The following is a 21,551-nucleotide window of genomic DNA, read 5'->3' as shown; positions in this document are numbered from 1 at the left end:
AGAGTTTTCGACGTCAACTTCACACCGGACACCGTGTACGGAAGCGCCCTCTTAAATCAATAAAAAAACTGTGCCATAAGAGAAGAACGACCGTTACATATCCGTTGCTACACTAGACGAAGAGGTGAGTTCTAGAAATTTGTTAATTATTATTATCGTTATATATTCTATTAATAAAATAAAATCCATTTCTATCGATGATTCTCGATAAATTAATCAAATTCGATGAAAATATTACACGTTATATAATTGAATTATTATTAAGAACTTAAATATTATATCATCACACTAATATTTTAACCAATTTTGTCTACCTTAGGTACTCTCTTAATAGTTTTTCTAATATAAACTAAGAAAATGGGTTTGCCGAAAGTATATTTCGACATAACCGCAGACAAAAAGCCTGTTGGTCGTGTAGTTATGGAATTACGAGCAGATATTGTACCAAAAACAGCTGAGAATTTCCGTGCTCTTTGTACTGGAGAGAGAGGCTTTGGATATAAAGGTAGTACCTTTCATCGTGTAATACCTAACTTCATGTGCCAAGGAGGAGATTTTACAAACCACGATGGCACCGGTGGTAAATCAATTTATGGTGAAAAATTCGAGGATGAAAATTTTGAACTTAAGCACCTCGATTCCGGATTACTTTCCATGGCTAATTCTGGACCGAATACCAATGGATCACAATTCTTCATAACGACTGCTAGAACTACTTGGTTAGACGATAAGCACGTAGTCTTTGGATCTGTTATCGAAGGTATGGATGTAATCAAGAGAGTCGAAAGTTTTGGTAGCCAAACCGGCAAGACTCGTCAGAAAATAATAATTGCTGATTGCGGTCAACTTTAAATGACTTCCTTTTACTTACGTTCCAATAAATATTAAATAATACTTTTCACTTTACTGTTTGACCATCATTTATACCAGATCTACATTTAATCATATTCTCTTTTGAGAATCATTGTCACCGTTTGACATTCTAATAAGAATATTAACACCAAACTATGCGTGATAAATGAGCACTTCTCTCCTTTTAATATCTAATAATATCTTTCTTTAATGTTCTCTTTATTATGTAAAAGATAAATATTATACCATATATATATATATATTATATATTTACACTTCCATGTGTGTGTGTGTATATATGTATATATATATACACATCTTTTTGTGTACTTATTGTTAGCGAAACATTACTAACAAGTATACGTTTGAATAAAATAGAAAAGGAATTACTTAATAAAAAATACATGCAGATTCATGTTAATCCAAAAATAACGAATCGTAATGTACTAAATGGACATGTTACAAATAATTGACTAGCACCATCGAATCGTTTGTATTTAATACATACATATGTACATTAAATTACGTTGCCTTTGCATAAGAAGCGTGCACGCGGAAAGGGAGACAGAAAGAAAGAAAGAAAGAAAGAAATAATCGCGCGCGCACACGATAGTTATCGTCAGTGTTTGCATATGGGTAAATTGACGACGAAAAAGATATTAAGTTCTATTACCGATGCGAATACTAAAAATATGGCGTATGTTATAAGACATGTTATACCTATACCACGATTTAATTTAAATTTGTTACACGCGAGTGAGACGTATAAGACGAATAAAGTTGAGAACAATGATACAGAACTATAAACGAGACCTTGTGAATTAATTTTAACGCTATGTTCTCCGGGTATAGTTGGCATTATGGCACTCTTCACGAACCATGGTAATCCTAAGCAAAGTAAGACGTCGAATACGTTCGAACCTATCGAATTACTTATTCCCATGGATCCGAGACCTTAAATAATAACAAACGAAATAATAAACATATTATTATTGGATTATATTCGTATCGTTAATAATATATCAATATAAAATTTGAATTATCTTGAAACGTTAGTTAATTACCTTGATTTGTTACTATAACGCTAGACACAGCTTCGGGCACGCTCATTCCAGCAGCGAGGAAAGTCAATCCCATTATCGAGTCAGGAATGTTGAATGTATCACCTATGGGTTATATGTATGGATTTTAATTAATAAACCTTATTGATCTTAATCATATCAATGATAGAGATGTTATTGAAAAGAAAATAATGAAATAATAATACCTACCAATAATCGTAATCACCCATCCTACTACGTAAGATGTACTAGCGATCCATATAATGCACATTATGAATGTAAGAGGATACCATGATTTTAATTTGGGTCTCCTGCAATCTGGAATCGTAACGAGCAGTGCCAGATTGATGGGCCACGTTAATAGCCACCATATTTTTTCACCATTCGAGCTCGGCCAACTTGTCATACTTACGATTTCAACTGTAAATATAATATCAAATAAATTGTCTTGTTCTCGTGGTAGGATGGAGTTAGGAAATTTGTTTCTATTTTTTTTTTTTAAATACAAACACTTACGTGCTTCTTCCTCTTCGCTCGTGCCGAAACTTTCGATGTCGACGCTTTTCGCATGCACTGTAAAAACGAATGCAAAAGATGGGACACATTAAAATTGGATATATTTGTTTTTAAAATCTTAATAAATTATTTGTAATCGTACTGTTAGTAAGAAGAGGACTATTTTCAGAAATATTTTTGTATGGTTTCCTCTTCGACGTGACACGTTTGAGAAATCCACCGATCCTTCCGTCGAAACACATTGCTGAAAGGAAACATAGAATTTCAACTGAATTCTGACTAAGGGAATTGGGGGCGGAGGAGGAAGGGGAATAAATTGTTTCAGAAGGGCTGGGGCTCACGTGTTTCCTATCACGTTTTTCGACTTACCCGAAATGTAAAGGATATAAAATGAAATGAGAATCAAGCCTTCGTACCACTCGATACGACCATTTCGAAGTGTTATGATCAATAAAAGTACAGTGAAAGCATACGCCAATGTGTCGCGTGTTATGGGCCACCATTCCAGTTGTAATGCCTAAAAATAAAACAACGTTAAGAATGTTTTTTTTCATGTTTTTTTTTTTGTTTTAAATAATAATCTTTCATCGAGATTAGATTATAATAAAGTTCGAGAGAGAGAAAATAAATTTTCTAAATAATAAAATGGTAAACCTGTTTAGCAAATAATCCACAACAAGCTGGTACAGCAAGTATGTTGAACACAGCGGAACCAACAATCGTGCCTACACCTAAATCACCTTCCGTTATGAAAGTTCCAACGACATTGATGAATAATTCTGGACTTGAGCTAGCCGCTGCCATAATAGTTGCACCTGCTACGTCCTCGCTCAATTTCATCTCTAAATAAAATTAATTTCAATCGATTCAACAATCATTCTTGTTATCCTTTATGATTACAAAGATCTAAATATTCGATAAGCTTTACTTACTTTCGCATATTTTCTTTATCGATGGTACGAAGAAATCGTCGCATACGATAGCAAGAAGTAAAAAGAGATAAATAGCTATGGCGAAATGAATTGCTATGAAACCCGATTGTCGTTGTACTCGGGTAAATCCATCCGATGGGAATTCGTCAATGGCCGGTGCTGTACAATTCTCTTCTATTATTTCCTGTTGAACGTCCTCAACCGTTTGCAAGAGTCTTCGTAGATCTTTTTGCGTGAATAAAAAAAAAACATAAAATAAAATAAATTAAAAAAAAAAAAAAGAAAAAGAGAGAGAGAGATGAGATTGGAACAAAATTAAAAAAAAGAACCACCAGTAGAATCGAATATCGATTCGGGGTTTTTTTTTTATTCGGTTCTCTCTCGATATATATAATATAATATTATATTCGGTAAAAATCTAAAAACAATTTCTACGAATCTAACGGGTGTCCTTTTTAACGATAATTTCATTCGCTTTAGAAAATTGTGTTTCCTTTTATTGCTTCTATTTTTTTGTTTTTTTAATCTCGTTTCTTCTCAGAAGAAAAAGAAAGAGAGAGATAGAGGAAGTTGTACGCGAGGTAATAGAATCTTGAGAAGAGCAAGAGGAGGTTGTCTCTAATTCGATCGAATTAAACCGTACCGGGTAATTCCTCGTCGAGTTGGCAGATTATAAGACAAAATAATCGTCGTAACGTAACGTCGTCCTCTCACGCGACGAGAACTCTCGAGAGATCTTTTTATTCGATAATGCTTGGAATTTCGAACGACTTTCTACGTACGACGTATTTTTTCTTTTTTTTTTTTTATATTTAAATTCGATAAGAACAAAACATTACAAAACAATAAACAAATTCAACAACAATATCGTCGATGATTAATATTTTATATCATATAATTCGTCCGTGTTCGATCAATTAATATTTTCACCTTTTCTTTTTTTTTGTTAATTAATCACTACCACTGTTACTTCACATAAAATGTGTACTTTATCCAAAGCTGATTTTTTCTCATTAAAAATTCGTTTGACGTATGATATTATACATGACTCAGATTAGTAAAAATCTTTTAGTAGACCGAATAAAGAGGGTATCTTCTACGAATCTTATTAACGAATGAATATTAATTGTAAACGCATACTCTCGTAATTCTCATTAGTAATCTAAATTGTTTCAAATTAGAATCAAATTCGAGACTCGTCACACAAAGCGTTATATAAATTCATATTAAATGTATTACATAATGAGAGAGAGAAAGAGAGAGAGCTACGATTGAAAATGAACATTTTATATTATTTTTTCTCTTTGTTATGTCATACTTACGTGTTTTTTTATAACCGGTCAACGATGTTGGATCCTTCGAATTATATCCACCGATACTTACGCAAAGAAAATACATAGCTGGTATGGCTATAACGAATAATATTCTATATGCTATCATATGTCTGTGTCGTCGCGCCATAACGATTGTAGAAAAGTTAAAAACAAATATAAAAAAAAAATCAAATAAAATAAAAATATTATTTCCTTTTCGTAAGAGAGAGAGAAAACTTGGACGAGAAGTCTAACGAAGAGAGGAAAATTTAGATTTGTTTGTAATTGAAAACAACAACAACAAAAAGAATAAAAAACAAAATGAAATACTTTTTCTTTTTTTTTTTTCTTTCTCTTATTTTTTTTTAATCACTATAATAAGTAAAGCAAGTTAAGAAAATGATTTTTTCGATTCGATCAATCTCAGAAGACGTTCAAATCAATACTGATATCAGTATCAATATCGATATCGAACTATGGCCGTGTTGTTCTTACGTGTTCGTATTCGAGATAAGATACCAAAGAAAACAATCTTCCCTTCGATCATCGAAGGAAAATTTTCTCTAGCCCTAGAAATCGTCATACGAGTAACATATTTACCTATATAACTGAATAAACCTGTCGTTTCATTAATCCTGTATTATTCCAAAGGTTTACAACGTTATTTTATATTCACGTTAATGATAAATATTATACTCGACTATGATAGATATTTATAGTGTTGGCAACAGCGCCTTAAAGTATGATAAAGAACGTGATTTCCAATGAGTGTTTTGATTTTGAATCGATCGAAAATAAAAAAACAAAAGTTGATTGTTTCAAAGTACAATACGTAATACGAGAACGAATTAAATTGAATTTTGCTTTTTTGTTGAAATTTATAATTTCATTTTTTTTTCGGTTTTCTAAGTGAATTAAATATATTTTTAACTTATATATATAATTATGATAATATGAATTACATATGATTAATAATGAATTAACATACGTAACAAATATTATGTAAGAATATAACAAATGATCGTAATCCAAATGTGTTCGAGTTTCGAGTTTATCGATTAGCTCGTTTCTCGCACGTGAATTTCGCCTAACGATCTTTTTCGAACGTAATAAACGTCGACGGCAATTTTCGTTGTTCGTTTGACGAGTTGTGATTAGGGACGATTAATTATCGTCGATAAAACTACACACGTGACTCATTTATATCGAATCTTCGAGGTACTCGAGAAGCAGCGTGCTATCGATTGGCGAATACGAGAAATTTGCCTCGATCTGTTCTACGAATCGATTGTTAAGTCATTCAAAATATTAAGACAATAACAACATTAATATTAGACTAACAAAACTAGTTTGAATTCGTAATTAAATACAAAAACTTGATGTAATTTATTAGAGGAATCACAAACGTTTAGTTTTATATCTTTTATTTTATTGTATTTTATCATAAAATATATCTTGTATATATATAGTTTTTGTTTTAGACATAAATTAAACCAATTAAGATATAATTTTATTCGTACGAGTAATAATTACAATATATTTGTTTCATTGACATGAAAAGACAGAAATTTTAAAAAATAACGAATCGAGTTATATGGAAATCTATAAATTTTGAAAATGATTAAAAAGTCTAACATAATACACATCTTATACTTTTTGTTATCTTTAGTTTGCAAAAAGGACTGTCAACTCATAAAATAATGTGTACATTATACAATTATTAAAATTACCCAACCATTACACCATTTTAGACTTATCGTTATACCGCAGAAAGCACTCAAATTACTTGGTTATTGTTAATGGAAAAATATCGGCTAATGGCGAGAAAATGAGTTGACTAAAAATAAGATCAATCAGGATAGAAATGGAAGAACCATATTTTTTTACGATCACAAACACGTTACATTTTTTTTCTAATTCTTTTCAATTAATACATTTACAAATTTACTAACAATGTTAAAGATCAAACGATGAACCTGAACAGTGATGAATAATTTAAAATTATAATACATAATAATAATAATAATAATCCACACCGGAGAGATTATTTAAATATTAATATGAAACAAATTAAAACGAAAAGATATAAATAATTTTCATTTAAAACTTACAAATACATGAGATTTATTCGATAAAAGTTAATTATAAAAGTAACACAATTCCATGAGAAAAACATTATTAATGACAATGAAACAATTTTATCGAATAAAATCTTTTATCGAATAATTAAAATCTAGATAAATAAATTTAAAATATTCGAATACACACACACACACACACACAAACACAATCGAGAGTAGGAAGGAGACTGATAATAAAATAATTCTAAAATAATTCATAAATAATTGAACGTTTAAACGTTTCCTCCAAACGTAAAAAAGAAAAAAAGAGAACAAGAAAAGAATAAAATTGAATAAAATGCAGTAATATAAATGAAGCAATAATAATAATAATAAAAAAAAAAGAAACACCGATAATCCGTTATCGATATAAATATATATTAAGTGTACCTGGCACACCTACACCTCGCAAGGTTCGCGAACTCGACGGGGCGATGCTTTTTCATGCGGAAAAAAAATGTTTCGAAATGTACACACACACACACACACACATACATATATATAAACCAACCCATCTAAAGCCACGATTTTCAGCGGACGCGGACGAAGAGCTGAGCCAGAAGCAAAGAGAGACAGAAAAATCCAGAGAGAGAGATGAAAAAGAGAGACAGAGAGAGAGAGAGGAGAGAGAGAGAAGAGTAGAGGGAGGGGCGATTCCAACAAACGATGTCGGACTTCGGAGTAGTTGTTAATGTAGTATGTGTGTGACAACGGGATTGACAACATGGATACGTCTGACCTAGGAGGAGGTTGGTGCGAAATATTACTTTTCCAAAATTCGGCAACCATATTGGGGTAGGGATGGTGGTGGTGGTGGTGGTGGTGGTAGTAATTCTCACGAATAAATAGTTCTCCAATTGAATGACCAATTCGGGATTTATATAAGCAATTTCAACAACAACAACAATAACAATAATAACAACAACAACAACATCAACAACAAAATAGGAAGAACAAATTAATAAAAAAAAAAGGGGGGAACTGTTGAAGAACTGGTGAACGAAAACTATATCCTCTTCATTTCCATCTTCTTCTTCTTCTTCTTCTTCTTTAATTGAATGAGAGAATCAGAGAGAGAGAGAGAGAAAGGGGGTAGGGGGGGAGTGGTAGAGATAATGGTTAGAGTGAGAGGAAGTGAAAGGGGTAAAGAGAGAGAGAGATAGATAGATAAAGAGAGGGGGATGAAATAAAACGTGCAAATGAAATGAGAGGACATAGAAGAGAAAGAGAGAGAGAGAGAGAGAAAGAGAAGTCGACGTTCGAATCACGGCAAAGCTAATGCAAAACATCATTTAATACGATAGCGCGTTGTAATCCAGACATTTCCGTTTGTGACGTTTCTCGGTTCGGTCCAGAGATGTGGACGAGATAGATAGTATAGTACTCGAAAAGAGATATTATAGAAAGAGAACGGATAGTTGCAACAACGACGACGACGACGACGACATCAACGCCAGAAATCGCGATATTTAATGTCGTTAAATCGTTCGTGCGTTCATATACAACGGGGTTTAAGAGTTCGATAGTGTGCGCAACATCTGTTAATCAAAAAGAAGATTTTACTTTGTTGTTGTTGTTGTTGTTGTTGTTGTTGTTGTCGTCTTTGTTTTATTATTTTTTTTTCTCGCACGCGAGAGATTAATTACGCGGTATGAGAATCGATCGGTTAATTGAAAAACGATCGAAAAATGTCGCTAACGCGATCACGAGAGGATCCTTCTTGTTAGTGAGAAGAAAAAGTATCTGACGATATTAATATATAGAGAATTATTATTATTATTATATATATATAGCATCATCTCTCGTCTTTTTGTTAATAGTATTATTATAATAATAATAATAATATATAATTTATAATTCGGTGATTTATATATATTTGAATAATTTATTATTGTTAGAGATTTTCTATTCGTATGAGATTGTCTAACCGATAGGAAGAATATGCTTTGCTGGAAATCATGTCGAATTTTACGAGGATAACTCATTCCTGGTCTAACGGTAAGATCGATTATTCACCCTTCTTCTTCTCTCTCTCTCTCACTTACTCTCATCGATCTATCTTTTTCTCTATTTTCTTTTTTCTTACATCTGTTTTAGATTTGTATTATTTTTTTATCGTCTCCAAAATTCGAACGTTTCGAGCACGCGATACGTTTTATTATAATTTATTTTTTCTTATTAACATACACGTGTACAAATCAAATTATTTCGATTTATAAACTTTCCTTGCTATTCACTTTTATATTAATGATTTTTTTTGTTTTTTATTTTCATTGAAAAGAGAGAAAAATTAAAGGGAAAGAGAGAGAGAGAGAGAGTTATCAGGATCTTTTGAAATGTTCCATTTTCATACAACCTTTTAATCTCTCAATTACTACGATTCGAATGCAAAAGAAAGATGAACTTTGAAAGATTTACACTCGGAATCGTTCGTTCTAATTTTCATCAAACTTATCTCGATCCGTACTTCAATTTCTCAATTTTAAGTATACTTCTAGTGGGTTCCTCTATTTACTTGGTGGAATATGGGGTGGGTGGGTGGTTTGGGAAGGGGGAGTAGTTCTTCTTCGCCTGAGACGGTTCCTTTGTTTGAAAAATGAAATTTATCCTTCGTGAGATTGAGGAATCACAAAGTTGACGACGACAATGGAAAGAGATAAATCGATATTCTTCGGGAAAAAAAGATTTCAAGCGATGTTTTCTCCGGCAAACGTAAAATGATCAAACACGGATCAAAGAGAAATATTGTTTCCTTTGAGGAAGAGACTTTTTTTTTTTTTTTTTTTTTTTTATCGAACTACACGTACTCTATCTATCTATTAAATCTTTTTTATCTTCAACTAAAATCAATTTTATCGAGAATAGAATAGAATCCAACCTATTTTTATCAAATATCACTCTATCGATATCTAATTTATTTATCATTACAATTTGAAAAAAAAGAAAAACTTTTCTCTTCTAACGCTTATATATTATAACATTAAACAGACAGAGAAAGTAGAGAGAGAAATAAATAAAAAAAGACAGATAGAAATAGAGAAACGGGGAAAAGTTTTATAAACGAGACAAGAATCTCGAGATACTTCTGGTCGGGAAAAGCGCAAAAGTGTAACTTGAATCCGTAACGCAAATCTATTTCTCGGTGGTATAACTTAACGAGGGTTTAAGTATATCAGATTTACCGCATCTCTAGGGTTTTATCTTTTTTTTCTGTGATTTTTTTCTTTCCTTTTTTTTTCTTTTCTTTACGAACTACCCCATGATCGCTATACGTTTTACACGCGATATTTTTACGTATCGATCGTCAAATTTTAAAGAGAGTTCTCTCACTTTTACGATATATAAAAAACATATAAACGTAATAGACACTTTTCTAGAAGTGAAGATTAACGAGTTATAAAAACTCGTGTTCCTCCATTTCGTTGTATCGTGGCCGTGAAAAAAAAAAAGAAACCAAGGAACACCACAAGATATTAAAGAAAAATAAAATTCGTCTGTATTTATCGCGTTGAAACTTCACTTTGAAATCGCATAATGAATCCTATCCTTGTTCATTTTATTTTGAAAATATTCATTTAAAAAAACCAAAAAAAAACCCCGTGCGAACCCGACGACGATGACGACGAGAAGAAATTTTTGTTGGTGACTCTACAAAAATAAAAAAAATAAAACAGTTCTGTACTAAATAATAATACCACCATTTGTGATGATAATGATACAGGTTGAATTATATCGAAATGATGGGCGGCATCGGTAAAAAGAAAATACGTTGACGACGATGAAGACGAAGACGAAGACGAAGATGACGTTGGCGGGGGGGTGGTGGTGTCATTAGCGTATTAACCCGGCGATCGTTCTCTAAGGGGCCCCACTTACGTGGCCTTAAGCGCGAATTAAGTACTCTTAATAATTACCTAAGCTAGAGATAAAAATCAATTAGAGTTTAACCAGTTGGGCAAGGGGTCGAAGAGGGGAGGCGTAGGGGGGTGGTGGCGGCAGGGGGCAAAGGTTTTCATTCCTCGCTCTTCTTTTCTGACCTCTCGTTTCTTCAAACTATTGTATTGTACATATCGTTGCTTCACTTTATTCTTTCCCCCTCTCCCCTGCCCCCTATTCCTACTCCTACTCCTCCTACTTCTTCTTCTTCTTCTCCTTCTTCTTCTTCATATTCTTATAATCTTCTTCTTCTCCTACTTCTTAGTCTTCATCTTATAATCTTCTTTTTTATTTCTTTTTTTTTCTCTTTTTTTTTTATTTTTTTCTTTTCTATTTGAGATAGAAAGAGAGAAAGAAATGATTCCGGTCTTCGGTCAGCGATCGACCCTCGAGACCGGCCGAGTTGTCCAGTCGCGTTATATCTAGTTTATACGACGTACATTAGGCATGAATGGCATCTACTCTGGCCAGTTGAATGAGAGCAATTTAACTTCTTTAGGTTGCTTAATCGGTAGGAAGTCACATCAACCACATAGCTGTATAACCGGTACGAGTCACCAATACACCCACCACATTCTACACGCTACCACTGTGTTTAGCCTTACGGTTGGGGAGTAAAAGCCACGGTTAGAAGAAAAGAAATAGGATTCTTTTCTTTTCTTTTCTTTTTTTTAACCCAAAAAATGAAAGAGATTCGCAGAGAGAGAGAGAGATTATTTGGTTCTCCTTTTATTTTAGATATGCTTTATAACGAGGATACGGTATAAAGTATAACATAAGTATCACATACAACATGGGAGAAATAATAATAATAATAATAATAATAATAATAATATACTGGAAAAGAAATACGAGATTACCGTACTTGAAAATGCAGAGAGTAAGAGAGAAAAGGAGCTTTTAATTTTATTTTTCCAAATAAGCTTTTTACAACGAAGAGGATGTTGTATCTGGGTGTTATGAGGAAAAAAAAAAAGAAAAGAAAAAAATTACGGGAAAATAATAATATACTTACTCGAAAAAAAAAAAGGATTTTTCTCATTTAAATTATAAAGAAAAGAAAGAGAACCCCTTTTCTCTTATCTCAAATAAATTTGTACAAATGAGTAGATAGTTTTATTTAAATTATCTGGAAAATAAGGGAAGAAAATAACGTATAAATATCGTTTAATATGATTCTATGTTTTCTACACCTTCTCTCTCTCTCTCTCTCTCTCTATTTCTCTATCTGTGTCTCTCTCTTGTTCCTCGTACGTTCCTATAATTGATTGCTCTTCACAATGTACCAGTTGAGCGATCCTAAGGTTGTACTAATCCAGAATACTTAATAAAGATTCTATCCATTTCTATTTCTAGTTTCTAAGCCTCTAATATCCGGTTTGAAAACTTAACCGGAGATTAGAGTATATTCCTCGAGAAAAACAAAAAAAAAAGATCGACCAGGCAGGTCGAAGGTGTTTTAAAGGGATGAGAATATTTTATTCGTATTCGAGAAAGAAAAAATAAATCTTTGCAAAGGTATAACCCTCCCTCAACCCCCCCGTCTCGAGAATATACCACGCGTATCGAATTATACATTTCCTTATTTTTTTATAACCAACCCTCCCACCCCCGTTACCTTCTTCGCGCGTGCGCGTGTGCGTGTTTTATTAAAGATTATAATTTATTTTGTAATTTTTTATTTAGTTATATGGACGAGATCCTCTTGAAAAAGGGAACGAGGATGGAAAGGGCCGAGGGGTCGGGGGGTGTGGGGCTTGAAACAGATTTACAACACAAAATAAAGATCTTAATCCATTGGTATAAATTCGCACAGACACCAATCGACCAACCGGCCGGCCAATTGACCCCTGCAAATTAAAATAGCCCGAGAGAGATGCGCGCGCGCGCGCGTGTTCCGACATTTTTTGTGTCCCATTTGCGCTACGTTTATGCTACGCGCATGCGAACGAACTCCCGTATGCACGTGTCACAAGCTATGATATATTCTCTTTTGTACTCGCTTATTTATTTATAATGATCTCCTTTCCTCCTCCTTCTCCTCCTCCTCCTCCATTAAGAGAAAAAGAAAAAGGTACTACGAAAAAAGAAACTAGAAAAAGAAACAAAAAATTAGATAGAAAGAGAAAAGGAAAAAGGATGAAGTTACAGAGAGAGAGAGAGAGATTAAATCTAACCACATTAGATTTCATTCCCTTTTGTCGTTTCATTAAAAATCAACAAATTAACTCTGCTACGATCCATTGTCCTATATATCCTTATTCATCATTCGTAAGAACTAAAATTACTATTATTAATGGGCTCCGGGGGGTGGGACGGGGCACACGATCTTTCGTCGTTTCCAACATTTCTAAGGAGACGTGCGAATAAATGTGTCGTCGTCGTCGTCGTCGTCGTCAAATAAACCCCTCCCGTTAGCACTTATTGTTTAAACACAATCTAAAATGGCAGATCCCTTCCCCCTTTCCCTCACCACTAACCGTCAAAGTGGCTTTTCTCACGTAGTTGTTTGCCAAATAATTCCACGACACGCAGCTTTCGTAAAATTGAACTAATGACTGACCTTAACGAGACGTTTCCTACTTGGCGTATCACCGTCTTAAAACGCTACACGATGGACAACTCGATGACCGCGTACAACACCGTTTCTTAAACGTGTTTGCACACCGTCATGATCGTACCTTACAGATCCAAGCTAAAATGCTTCTGGTTCAGCTTTACGAAACAAGATCTCATTCTCATTCTCTATTTGTTTTTAAAATCAATTCGAAATTAAAGTCACGTTCTGTTCTCATCTTTGGATAAGTACTCGTTGAAACAATTCGAAGGCACGATCGTGATAAATTATTATTCTTATTTGTCTATTTTTTTCAAAATAATAATAATAATTATAATCGAATACAATCCCATACACACACAGAAACAAATATCGTTTTTTTTTCAGTCGTTCTTTCACGTTAGAGATCTCTGACGCGTTTCCCGTGGCTGTTACGTAACTCAAAGTACAACGTGTATTTTACGGCAGTAGCAAGTATGGAGGGTGTGGAACATCCGTTCGTTTTCCGTTACCGTACAGACGATGATGATAATAATTACAAGTAGGCTACAATACGATTTAAACGGCTCGTGCTGCTCACTGCTCGCTAACTCCTGTCCGACGACCTAACACGAAACTCAACGGCCGGCTCCTAACTTTTGACTCGGCCAATCAATCCTTACACATTAATACGATTTACCCAAATATTCCAAGAACCCTACTTGAAATATCTAAATTGGGTATAAGTACTCTTACACGTACATCCATCTAATCTCAGAGGGAATTCAACTTGAAACAAATGCACGTGCATTGTTTCGCATTACGGACGTTACTTCAATGATTCAAGATCATCATCGTGTATATATCATCTCTCATAGATTATAATATTTCATTACCATAACGAGTTACTCGAATTTCCACGAAAAAAATTCGACAAACGATATTGTAATAAATATCATTGTAAGTAGCACATTTTCTCTTTGATAATCGGTATTTAATTTTACACGATAAAATACTGGCCAAGGTATATAGGTGTAATCAAAGGGAGTGAGAAATAGGAATAGCGCACGGGTTATCTTTCACAGCTGAGTTGTTAAATCGAAGAGAGAAAAGACGGGTTGTGTTGTTTGTTGCAGGTATAAATTGCACGCCACCTGCGATAGAAGATTTTCCACATGATCTGTTTGACGAGGCACAGAGGCAAGGCGGTGCCGTCGTTGTCCACGTAATAGTGTCCCTTTATCTATTTATCGCTTTAGCAGTCGTATGCGATAAATTCTTTGTACCTGCGGTAGAAAAAATATGTCACGGTAGGTAACGATCGTTCGATCGAACGAACCATTTATAAAACACAATCACAACGGACCAAATAATATTCCAATTATTCTTATTACGAACGTGTCCTCTCTCTCTCTTCTCCTTTTATTTATGTCAATTTTGTTAGCACTGTCGATGTCAAAAGACGTAGCTGGTGCGACGTTCATGGCGGCCGCGACGTCCGCACCAGAATTGTTCGTCAACGCGATTGGTACTTTCATTACCGAAGGTGACATCGGAGTTGGAACAATCGTCGGATCGGCGGTGTTCAATATTCTTGCCGTTCCTGCTTGCTGCGGGATCGGTGCAGGAATGGTAAGGAAACTCCGAAATCTTTCATGTATTTTATTTCATCAATATCGGTAAAATATCGTTCTATTTTTATTTTCAATCTGTGATTCAGGTTGTACCACTAGATTGGTGGCCCGTTAGCAGGGATTGTTTAGCCTACGGTGTAACAGTCGCCATTTTAATATGCATCATACACGACGAACGCGTCGAGTGGTACGAGGCACTTACCCTGGTTCTACTATACATAGTTTACATTGCTGTCATGTATTGGGATAAATCATTTCAACGGTGTACGAGATTTCGCACTAACAACGATCAATTCTCGTCTACAGACTGTCGCATCGCAACCGGTAATTAATACAACAAAAATTGCTAATGTCATTATTTTCGACAAGTAACATTTGGAAATTTTAATGTTGTATCACAGATGCCGATGAGATTCATTTACCCAGACCCGATAAGTTGCAATCGTCCGGCGATCGAGTCGAACAAATAGCAACGATAGATGTACCACTTCAAAATGGTGGTACCAAAGCACAGGAGGAAAATCCTGAACCGAGTAAGATGAACGAATTCAAATTTGTAAATACGTTCGATGATATAACGTTATTATATGATTGAGACGAATATTTCAGATTATGAGTACGAGTTATTGGTTTGGCCTGCACGTGGCGGATGGATCAGAAAGACAGCTTGGATTATGACTTGGCCGATTCACCTAATATTTATGTGCACGATACCGGATTGCGAAAAGCCACGATTTAAAAATTGGTTCCCTGTTACGTTCTTAATGTGTATTATTTGGATCGGTTCCTTGAGTTACGTAGTAGCGTGGATGATCACGATTATCGGTGAGAATTATGATTAATAATTTGATCGTTAAATAAACAAATAGATTAACAACTGACTGATTCGATGCGATATGTTATTATTTCAGGCGATACACTGAAGATACCAGACTCGGTAATGGGTATTACATTCCTCGCGGCTGGTACCAGTGTACCGGAAGCAGTCTCAAGCGTGATCGTCGCGAAACAAGGTAAAATACTAAAATCAATAAAAAGATGTTCGAAAAAAAAAAAGAAAAATCAAATCAATCGGCGAGAAATTTATTTGGAATCCGGTTTTTACTTTAGATACAAAAATCTACGATACAAGGATACATCTTTCAATCGTGCCTTACATATATATATATATAAGTTTAATTTATTTGAGTGACATAATTAATCATCGTTGTTGTTTTTCATGTTGCAGGACACGGCTCGATGGGAATAAGCAATTCGATCGGTTCTAACACGTTCGATATACTCCTATGTTTGGGACTACCATGGTTAATAAAATCGTCGTTTTCGCCAACGCAACCGGGGAAACATTACATCAGCATAAATTCCGGTGGTTTAGAATACAGCGCCATATCACTGTTATCGACGTTAATGTTACTCTACATCGCCTTCGCCTCGAATAAGTTTCAACTAGATCGAAAAGTAGGCCGAGCCTGTTTGTGTATGTACGCGGTTTTCCTGATATTGGCATCGTTGATAGAGCTCAACGTATTCTTCACGGTTAATTTGCCAACTTGTCAGAGGACGGTCAAATGATCGGCGACCATCTAAGGATGAACGGAGATTGGACGATCCTCCGAGTAAAACGATTATTAACAACAACGTTCAAAGTTCCGCGGGTTATTACTCTCTTTAATATCGCCAGATACGAGACATTCGTGTGCGATATATGATTAATAATCGTAATCGAGGGAGTGCTTATTTTTACCCCCCAACCCCAACCCCCAACCCTCAACCCCAATATACAGTGTTGTCACGTGGTCTCACCGTGCGTATACCTTCTTTTTTTTTTTTTTTCTAATATCGCCGTGATTATAAACGTTGTATACGGATATGCATATTCTTCTCTCTTTCTCTCTCTCTCTCTCTCTCTTTATCATTTTCTTTCTCTTTTTTCTAATTACCGTTGTATCCCTTTGTCGGATATAAAAATGCATTAACGAGTTATAAGTTAATACTTTATACTTTCTAACAATAACCATAACAACTACATCACCACTGCTGTCACTATACACTTTCTATCTTCGTTTTTATTTTACATATTATTATGCATTACGCATTTGTAATCTCATCGTTTTTTCTCTCCCTTTTCTATTTCTTCTATTTCTATACCATTTAACATCGTTCCGATTTATTCTTGTTATTTTTCGCGTTATATTCACGGCGCTTTTTTTTTTTTTTTGTAAACAACGGCAAGAAAGTAAAACATGCAAACGCAGTTTTAGACGATCCTCGAAGTGCCGCCCCGTTAAATGGGCGAACAGCTAATTCCGACCAAAGTTTTAGAAAGTAAGATTTGTTAAGATATGTAACGTAAACTAATCGTAAGGAATCTCGAAAGCAGCTCTCTTCATCGTTTTTATCTCATCTTTTATTATATTTTATCGGTTTCTTTTTAAAAAAAAAAAAATCATTTTGGAGAATATTTTACAGCATTAAGTCAATCAACGACCGGCGCGTTTAACCCACGGTCCACGAGAAGAAGAGTCGTCGTTTGATTTTCTTTTTTTTATTATTATTAAATAAAACTTCGAATATAAATAAATTAAAAAGAAAAGAAAAAATAGGATGATGGCGGAAAATTGAAGAAAAAGCTTTTTTAATAGAATCGATTTTACCATTCTCACGTTATAGGACAGAACGAGAGCATGTAAAAGACTGCCGCTTCTATAAACGACGTTTAGTTGATACATATGCATACATATATATCATATATAAATAGATCCTTTATTACTTAGGAAAAGGATAAACACTAAAGAAACAAAAAGAAAAAAAACGCTCGCTGGAAAGGATTGTATAATTTCAGTCTCTCTTTTTTGATTTCTCGTTCGTGGATCGTGGCCTTACTAAGAAAGAAAGAAAACCCTAATAAAATAATAATAATAATAATAATAATAATAATAATGATAATAATAATAATAATGATAATAATAATAATAATAATAATAATAATAATAATAATAATAATGATAAATCACACGCGCGCATACATACACATACATACATACATACACATGTCATATACAAGAGAAACGAACATGGTTATTATATTGAAAAAAAAAAAAGAAACAAAAAAATGAAAGAAAGAAAAAGAAAAAAAGAAAAAAAAAAAAAAAATATGAAACATTGTATCGATATTTGCGACCGCAATTGTACCTACTAGATGAATCACAACTTAAGAGTGTAATTAATAATCGAATAAAGTACTGTAATAAGTTATTAAAAATGATTAAAAAAGAAAAAAGAAGAAGAAAAAGAAGAAAAAGAAGAAGAAGAAGAAAAGATTTTAAAAAGGAAAGTAACGGAGAGGAGGGTGGGGGTTGGGGTTAACGGGATGTCTCGCGATAACTTTTGCATATCATCCCCCTCCATCAGTTTAATCGTTACTCCCACCATCATCATCATCACCACCACCACCACCACCACCACAACCTTATCTTTTTCTCGGAGCTTATACTTCGCATGGCGCCGTGCCGAAAATGCCCGTTTGCGGGCACTTATGTGAGACACAAGGGCGCGCACGCCACTGACAATTGGGACACGTTGAAGAAGAAAGATCGAGCGAAGGAATATCGTCTCGTCTCTCTCTCTCTCTCTCTCTGTCTCATACATATACTGTATCTCCTATTCTATCTATCTTTCTCTCTCTCTCTCTCTCTCTCCTCTTCTATTTCTCCCCGAAAAGCTTTCGAGATCGCATGCCGCAGAATCCATATTACCCTTGGCACGAATTCAATGACGTGTTCGCCTCGTTGCACGTATTTCCCGCTCTTCTACACGATAAAGAGACACACACACACATACATACATGTATGGGAAGAGAGTGTGAGAGAGAGAAAGAGAGAGAGAGGAAACGACGTCTAACGAACGAACGGGGGAGAGAAAGTCGTCCGCGAGCGGCCAGTGAAATTTTAGCAGCGAACCAAGCTGTTTTGCTCTATTTCCCTCTTTCTCTTTCTCTTTCCTTTTCTATCTATCCATCTATCTATTCGTCTATCTTTCCATTTATCCGTTTAACCATCATCTGTCTCTCTAACTATTTCCATTCGTTTATATTTTCTCTAGTACCTAATTTCAATCTATCTTTCTATCATATTTTTCCAAGTTTGTGGTTTTTTTTTTTTTTTACCTGACCACCACCACCTTACCTTACGACAGATTTTATTTTCTTCCATTCTATATTGCACACTCTTTTTCATTTTCTATCAAACCCCCATATCTCGTAATATCCGTCCTCCTTTGCTTTAGGGGGAGTTGGGGGGATAATAGAGAGAAAAACAAAAAACGTTGCGTGCAAGTTTGGTTTTTTGAAACAACGGTTACGGAAGTAAAGGTGTAAGATTTTACCCGCAACGTGTCTCGCGTGCACTCGAAATAATAAAAGAGAGAGGGTAAGAGAGAGAGAAAGAGAGAGAAAGGGGGGGAGAGAGAGAGAGAGAAGAAACTATGGTGTGAATGAATATATATATATATATATAAAACAAAATATATATATTCATCCTCTTGAGAATCCGGTGGTTACGTGTTACACGTGAAGAACTATCTTTTAGGATAATACTTATCGTACGAGTTGAAAAGGGTAAGATAATAATATCTTTTTTTTGTATATACTATATAGATATAAAACTAATTATACATTTATACGTAAGGATACATTGTACGTAGGAGTTATAAAAATTACCATATATAATTATATGTATGTATATATATATATAAATAACTATATATGTAAAAGTTTTTGAAATAATGAAATAAGATAAAAATAGTAGATAAGGGGAGGAAGACAAGGTTTTTCACGTTGACTAGACGCTTAAACACGCTATTCGTGCACGAAACAACACACGCTAATCGATTCATCGGTCATGCAGTCGTGGTAGAGATAATCGCTTCGAAATCGTACCACACACGGAAACCTTTTAGTCGAAGCTACGAGGGTTGTTAGGTTTGGGTGGTTAAAAGAGGTAGAAGAGGTAGAGATGGCTGCTTCAAAGTTTACGTGCTGGAAAAGGCCGGAAAAGAGGAAGACAGAAAAAAAGCTAAAGAGAGAGAGGGTGATGGGGTGAGGGAGGGAAATAGGGGAAGGGGGTCACGAGAGAGGTTCCGGTAGTTTGCGATCTTCGTTGAATCGTTCGTTTTGCGATAAACTGCTACGATTAAACGCGTTAGAGAGTGTAACGATTAGAGAAAAAGAGAAAGAGAGAGAAAGAGAGGGAGGGAGGGGTGGGGGTGGGGGGTAAGTTAAGTCGATAAAACCCGACAATTATTGGAAAAGCTTATTTGAGAGGAAAATAGTGTCAACCGGATACCAACGTTCAATAAGGAAAATACGAGGCAGAAAAAAATAAAATAAAAACTAACGTAGAAGAAGAGAAGAATAAGTAATAGCAATAGTAGTAGTAGTAGTAGTAGTAGTAGTAATAGTAATAACAGTAATAATGATAATAGTATAGTTTCGAACGCGATAGTATAGAGCCCTAATTTCCAACAACGTTAAAGAAATATCGAACGTTTTAATCGATCCAAGAAGAATAAAAAAAGGGTAATACCCAAAAGGGAAAAAAAGAAAGGAATAGAGTAGAGGAGAGGGAAGAAGAGTGGGAGAGATGGAGGGGTAGTTTTGAGATAGAAAACGTGTATGGGTAGGTCGGTAGGTCGACTACGAACGACGAAGGAAGGCGCGCAAGAAAGGTTAGGCTAGGTTTCGTTGCGCGTCAGCGCAGCAGATCTGCAATGCGGCGTTGCCGATGAAACGTTTGCTTCGCCAAACCATCCCCCTACCCTTAAAGCTTCGGTACCACCACTACTACCACCACTAACACCACCACCAGCACCACTACCACCAGCACCAACACCATCGGCACCACCATCACCTCCATCTATCTCTCTACCAAGTCCACCTTCACCAAATCAACCAACCCTACAATTCTCCCCTTCCCACCCCCTCCCGCCCTACCACCCTTTTCCCCTCTTTGAAAAGGGGTATCGCGTGCGCGCCGATGAAAACTCGAGCACACGTAACGTTCGCCATCGCGTGTATCCAACTCGAGTGTGTAACAGAGAGAGAGAGAGAGAGAGAGAGAGATAGAAATAGTGGTAGAGATGGTGATAAAGATTGATAGATAGATAGATGGATAGATAAATAGATAGGTAGAGAGAGAGACCGGAAGAAGGGACAAATTTAGCGAACGTAGCGCCTCGTAGTGCATAGGTGTGCGTGCGTTTTCTACACCTTCTCCACCTCTACCTCTACCATTTTCCCAAGCAGATCCTTCCTCCTCCTCAACTAACCACCCTTTTTCACCATGCGCATAGTCCAGCATAGTATCGGTACTTCCTTCGCACGTAGAATCTTCCTTTCGTGCCCTCTCTAATCGCGAGACCCACGCGCGTTTAGCAATCACGTGCTTTCCTTACTTCTTCCAATCTTATATCGAAGAAGATTTTTTTTCTCTCTCTTTTTCTCTCTTTTCAAGCATCCCCTTTTTTTATTTTCATATATCATTAAAGAGAAGAGGATTATTATTTCTTTATTTCTAATATAAGAGGAGGTCTCACAAATTTTCCAAATCCATCGTCGACACATTCTTCTGTTCTCGTTTCTTTTTTTTTTGTGTT

The 21,551-nt window shown here is 35.1% G+C and overlaps 4 protein-coding genes across 6 annotated transcripts in view; 3 read left to right on the top strand and 1 right to left on the bottom strand.

Moving 5' to 3' along the window:
• The first annotated feature begins 31 nt into the window (after positions 1-31).
• Positions 32-2,072, top strand: LOC106785526 (peptidyl-prolyl cis-trans isomerase-like). The gene is made up of 2 exons (XM_014746087.1): positions 32-124; positions 320-2,072. The coding sequence occupies exon 2, from the start codon at positions 358-360 to the stop codon at positions 850-852; it is 495 nt and encodes a 164-aa protein (XP_014601573.1). The 5' UTR covers positions 32-124; positions 320-357; the 3' UTR covers positions 853-2,072.
• LOC106785527 (sodium/potassium/calcium exchanger 4-like) lies at positions 1,325-4,848 on the bottom strand. Its single transcript, XM_014746088.1, has 8 exons — positions 4,684-4,848; positions 3,362-3,586; positions 3,084-3,271; positions 2,799-2,946; positions 2,572-2,673; positions 2,124-2,486; positions 1,917-2,018; positions 1,325-1,806 (listed from the first exon to the last, which is right to left on the bottom strand). The coding sequence occupies exons 1-8, from the start codon at positions 4,820-4,822 to the stop codon at positions 1,472-1,474; spliced, it is 1,602 nt and encodes a 533-aa protein (XP_014601574.1). The 5' UTR covers positions 4,823-4,848; the 3' UTR covers positions 1,325-1,471.
• Positions 4,849-7,450: 2,602 nt separating this feature from the next.
• LOC106785523 (sodium/potassium/calcium exchanger 3) lies at positions 7,451-17,775 on the top strand. 3 transcript variants are annotated; one of them, XM_014746079.1, is made up of 9 exons: positions 8,061-8,516; positions 8,693-8,792; positions 14,403-14,576; positions 14,711-14,898; positions 14,987-15,224; positions 15,302-15,433; positions 15,510-15,725; positions 15,812-15,913; positions 16,129-17,775. In XM_014746079.1, the coding sequence occupies exons 2-9, from the start codon at positions 8,753-8,755 to the stop codon at positions 16,470-16,472; spliced, it is 1,434 nt and encodes a 477-aa protein (XP_014601565.1). In that variant the 5' UTR covers positions 8,061-8,516; positions 8,693-8,752; the 3' UTR covers positions 16,473-17,775. The 3 variants fall into 3 exon arrangements, with proteins under 3 accessions (XP_014601566.1, XP_014601565.1, XP_014601564.1); XM_014746078.1 differs by having other exon boundaries at positions 8,061-8,533; XM_014746080.1 differs by lacking the exons at positions 8,061-8,516; positions 8,693-8,792 and adding an exon at positions 7,451-7,543.
• Positions 17,776-19,071: 1,296 nt separating this feature from the next.
• The window catches only part of LOC106785524 (voltage-gated potassium channel subunit beta-2), a 16,550-nt gene continuing 14,070 nt past the window's right edge, over positions 19,072-21,551 (top strand). The window contains exon 1 of the mRNA XM_014746084.1: positions 19,072-19,515. The gene's annotated coding sequence lies outside the window, so the exon portion shown is untranslated. The remainder of the gene's footprint in view (positions 19,516-21,551) is intronic.

Source organism: Polistes canadensis, unplaced genomic scaffold, assembly GCF_001313835.1.
Source record: "Polistes canadensis isolate GaletaPanama2010 unplaced genomic scaffold, ASM131383v1 scaffold_52, whole genome shotgun sequence".
NCBI lineage: Eukaryota > Metazoa > Arthropoda > Insecta > Hymenoptera > Vespidae > Polistes > Polistes canadensis.
Note: the sequence above shows the minus strand (reverse complement) of the source record. Positions and strands in the feature narration are given on the sequence as shown.

What these genes read in the sequence shown, in the direction of transcription:
- LOC106785523 (XM_014746079.1), top strand. Translation starts at nt 8,753, where the DNA reads ATGTCGAATTTTACGAGGATAACTCATTCCTGGTCTAACG. An exon ending in GGTAGAAAAAATATGTCACG is followed by an intron (nt 14,577 to 14,710) that starts GTAGGTAACGAT and finishes CAATTTTGTTAG; the next exon opens with CACTGTCGATGTCAAAAGAC. An exon ending in CGTGATCGTCGCGAAACAAG is followed by an intron (nt 15,914 to 16,128) that starts GTAAAATACTAA and finishes TTCATGTTGCAG; the next exon opens with GACACGGCTCGATGGGAATA.
- LOC106785527 (XM_014746088.1), bottom strand. Translation starts at nt 4,822, where the DNA reads ATGGCGCGACGACACAGACATATGATAGCATATAGAATATTATTCGTT. An exon ending in GATAAAGAAAATATGCGAAA is followed by an intron (nt 3,272 to 3,361) that starts GTAAGTAAAGCT and finishes AATTTTATTTAG; the next exon opens with AGATGAAATTGAGCGAGGAC. An exon ending in ATGGGTGATTACGATTATTG is followed by an intron (nt 2,019 to 2,123) that starts GTAGGTATTATT and finishes TATAACCCATAG; the next exon opens with GTGATACATTCAACATTCCT.
- LOC106785526 (XM_014746087.1), top strand. Translation starts at nt 358, where the DNA reads ATGGGTTTGCCGAAAGTATATTTCGACATAACCGCAGACAAAAAGCCT.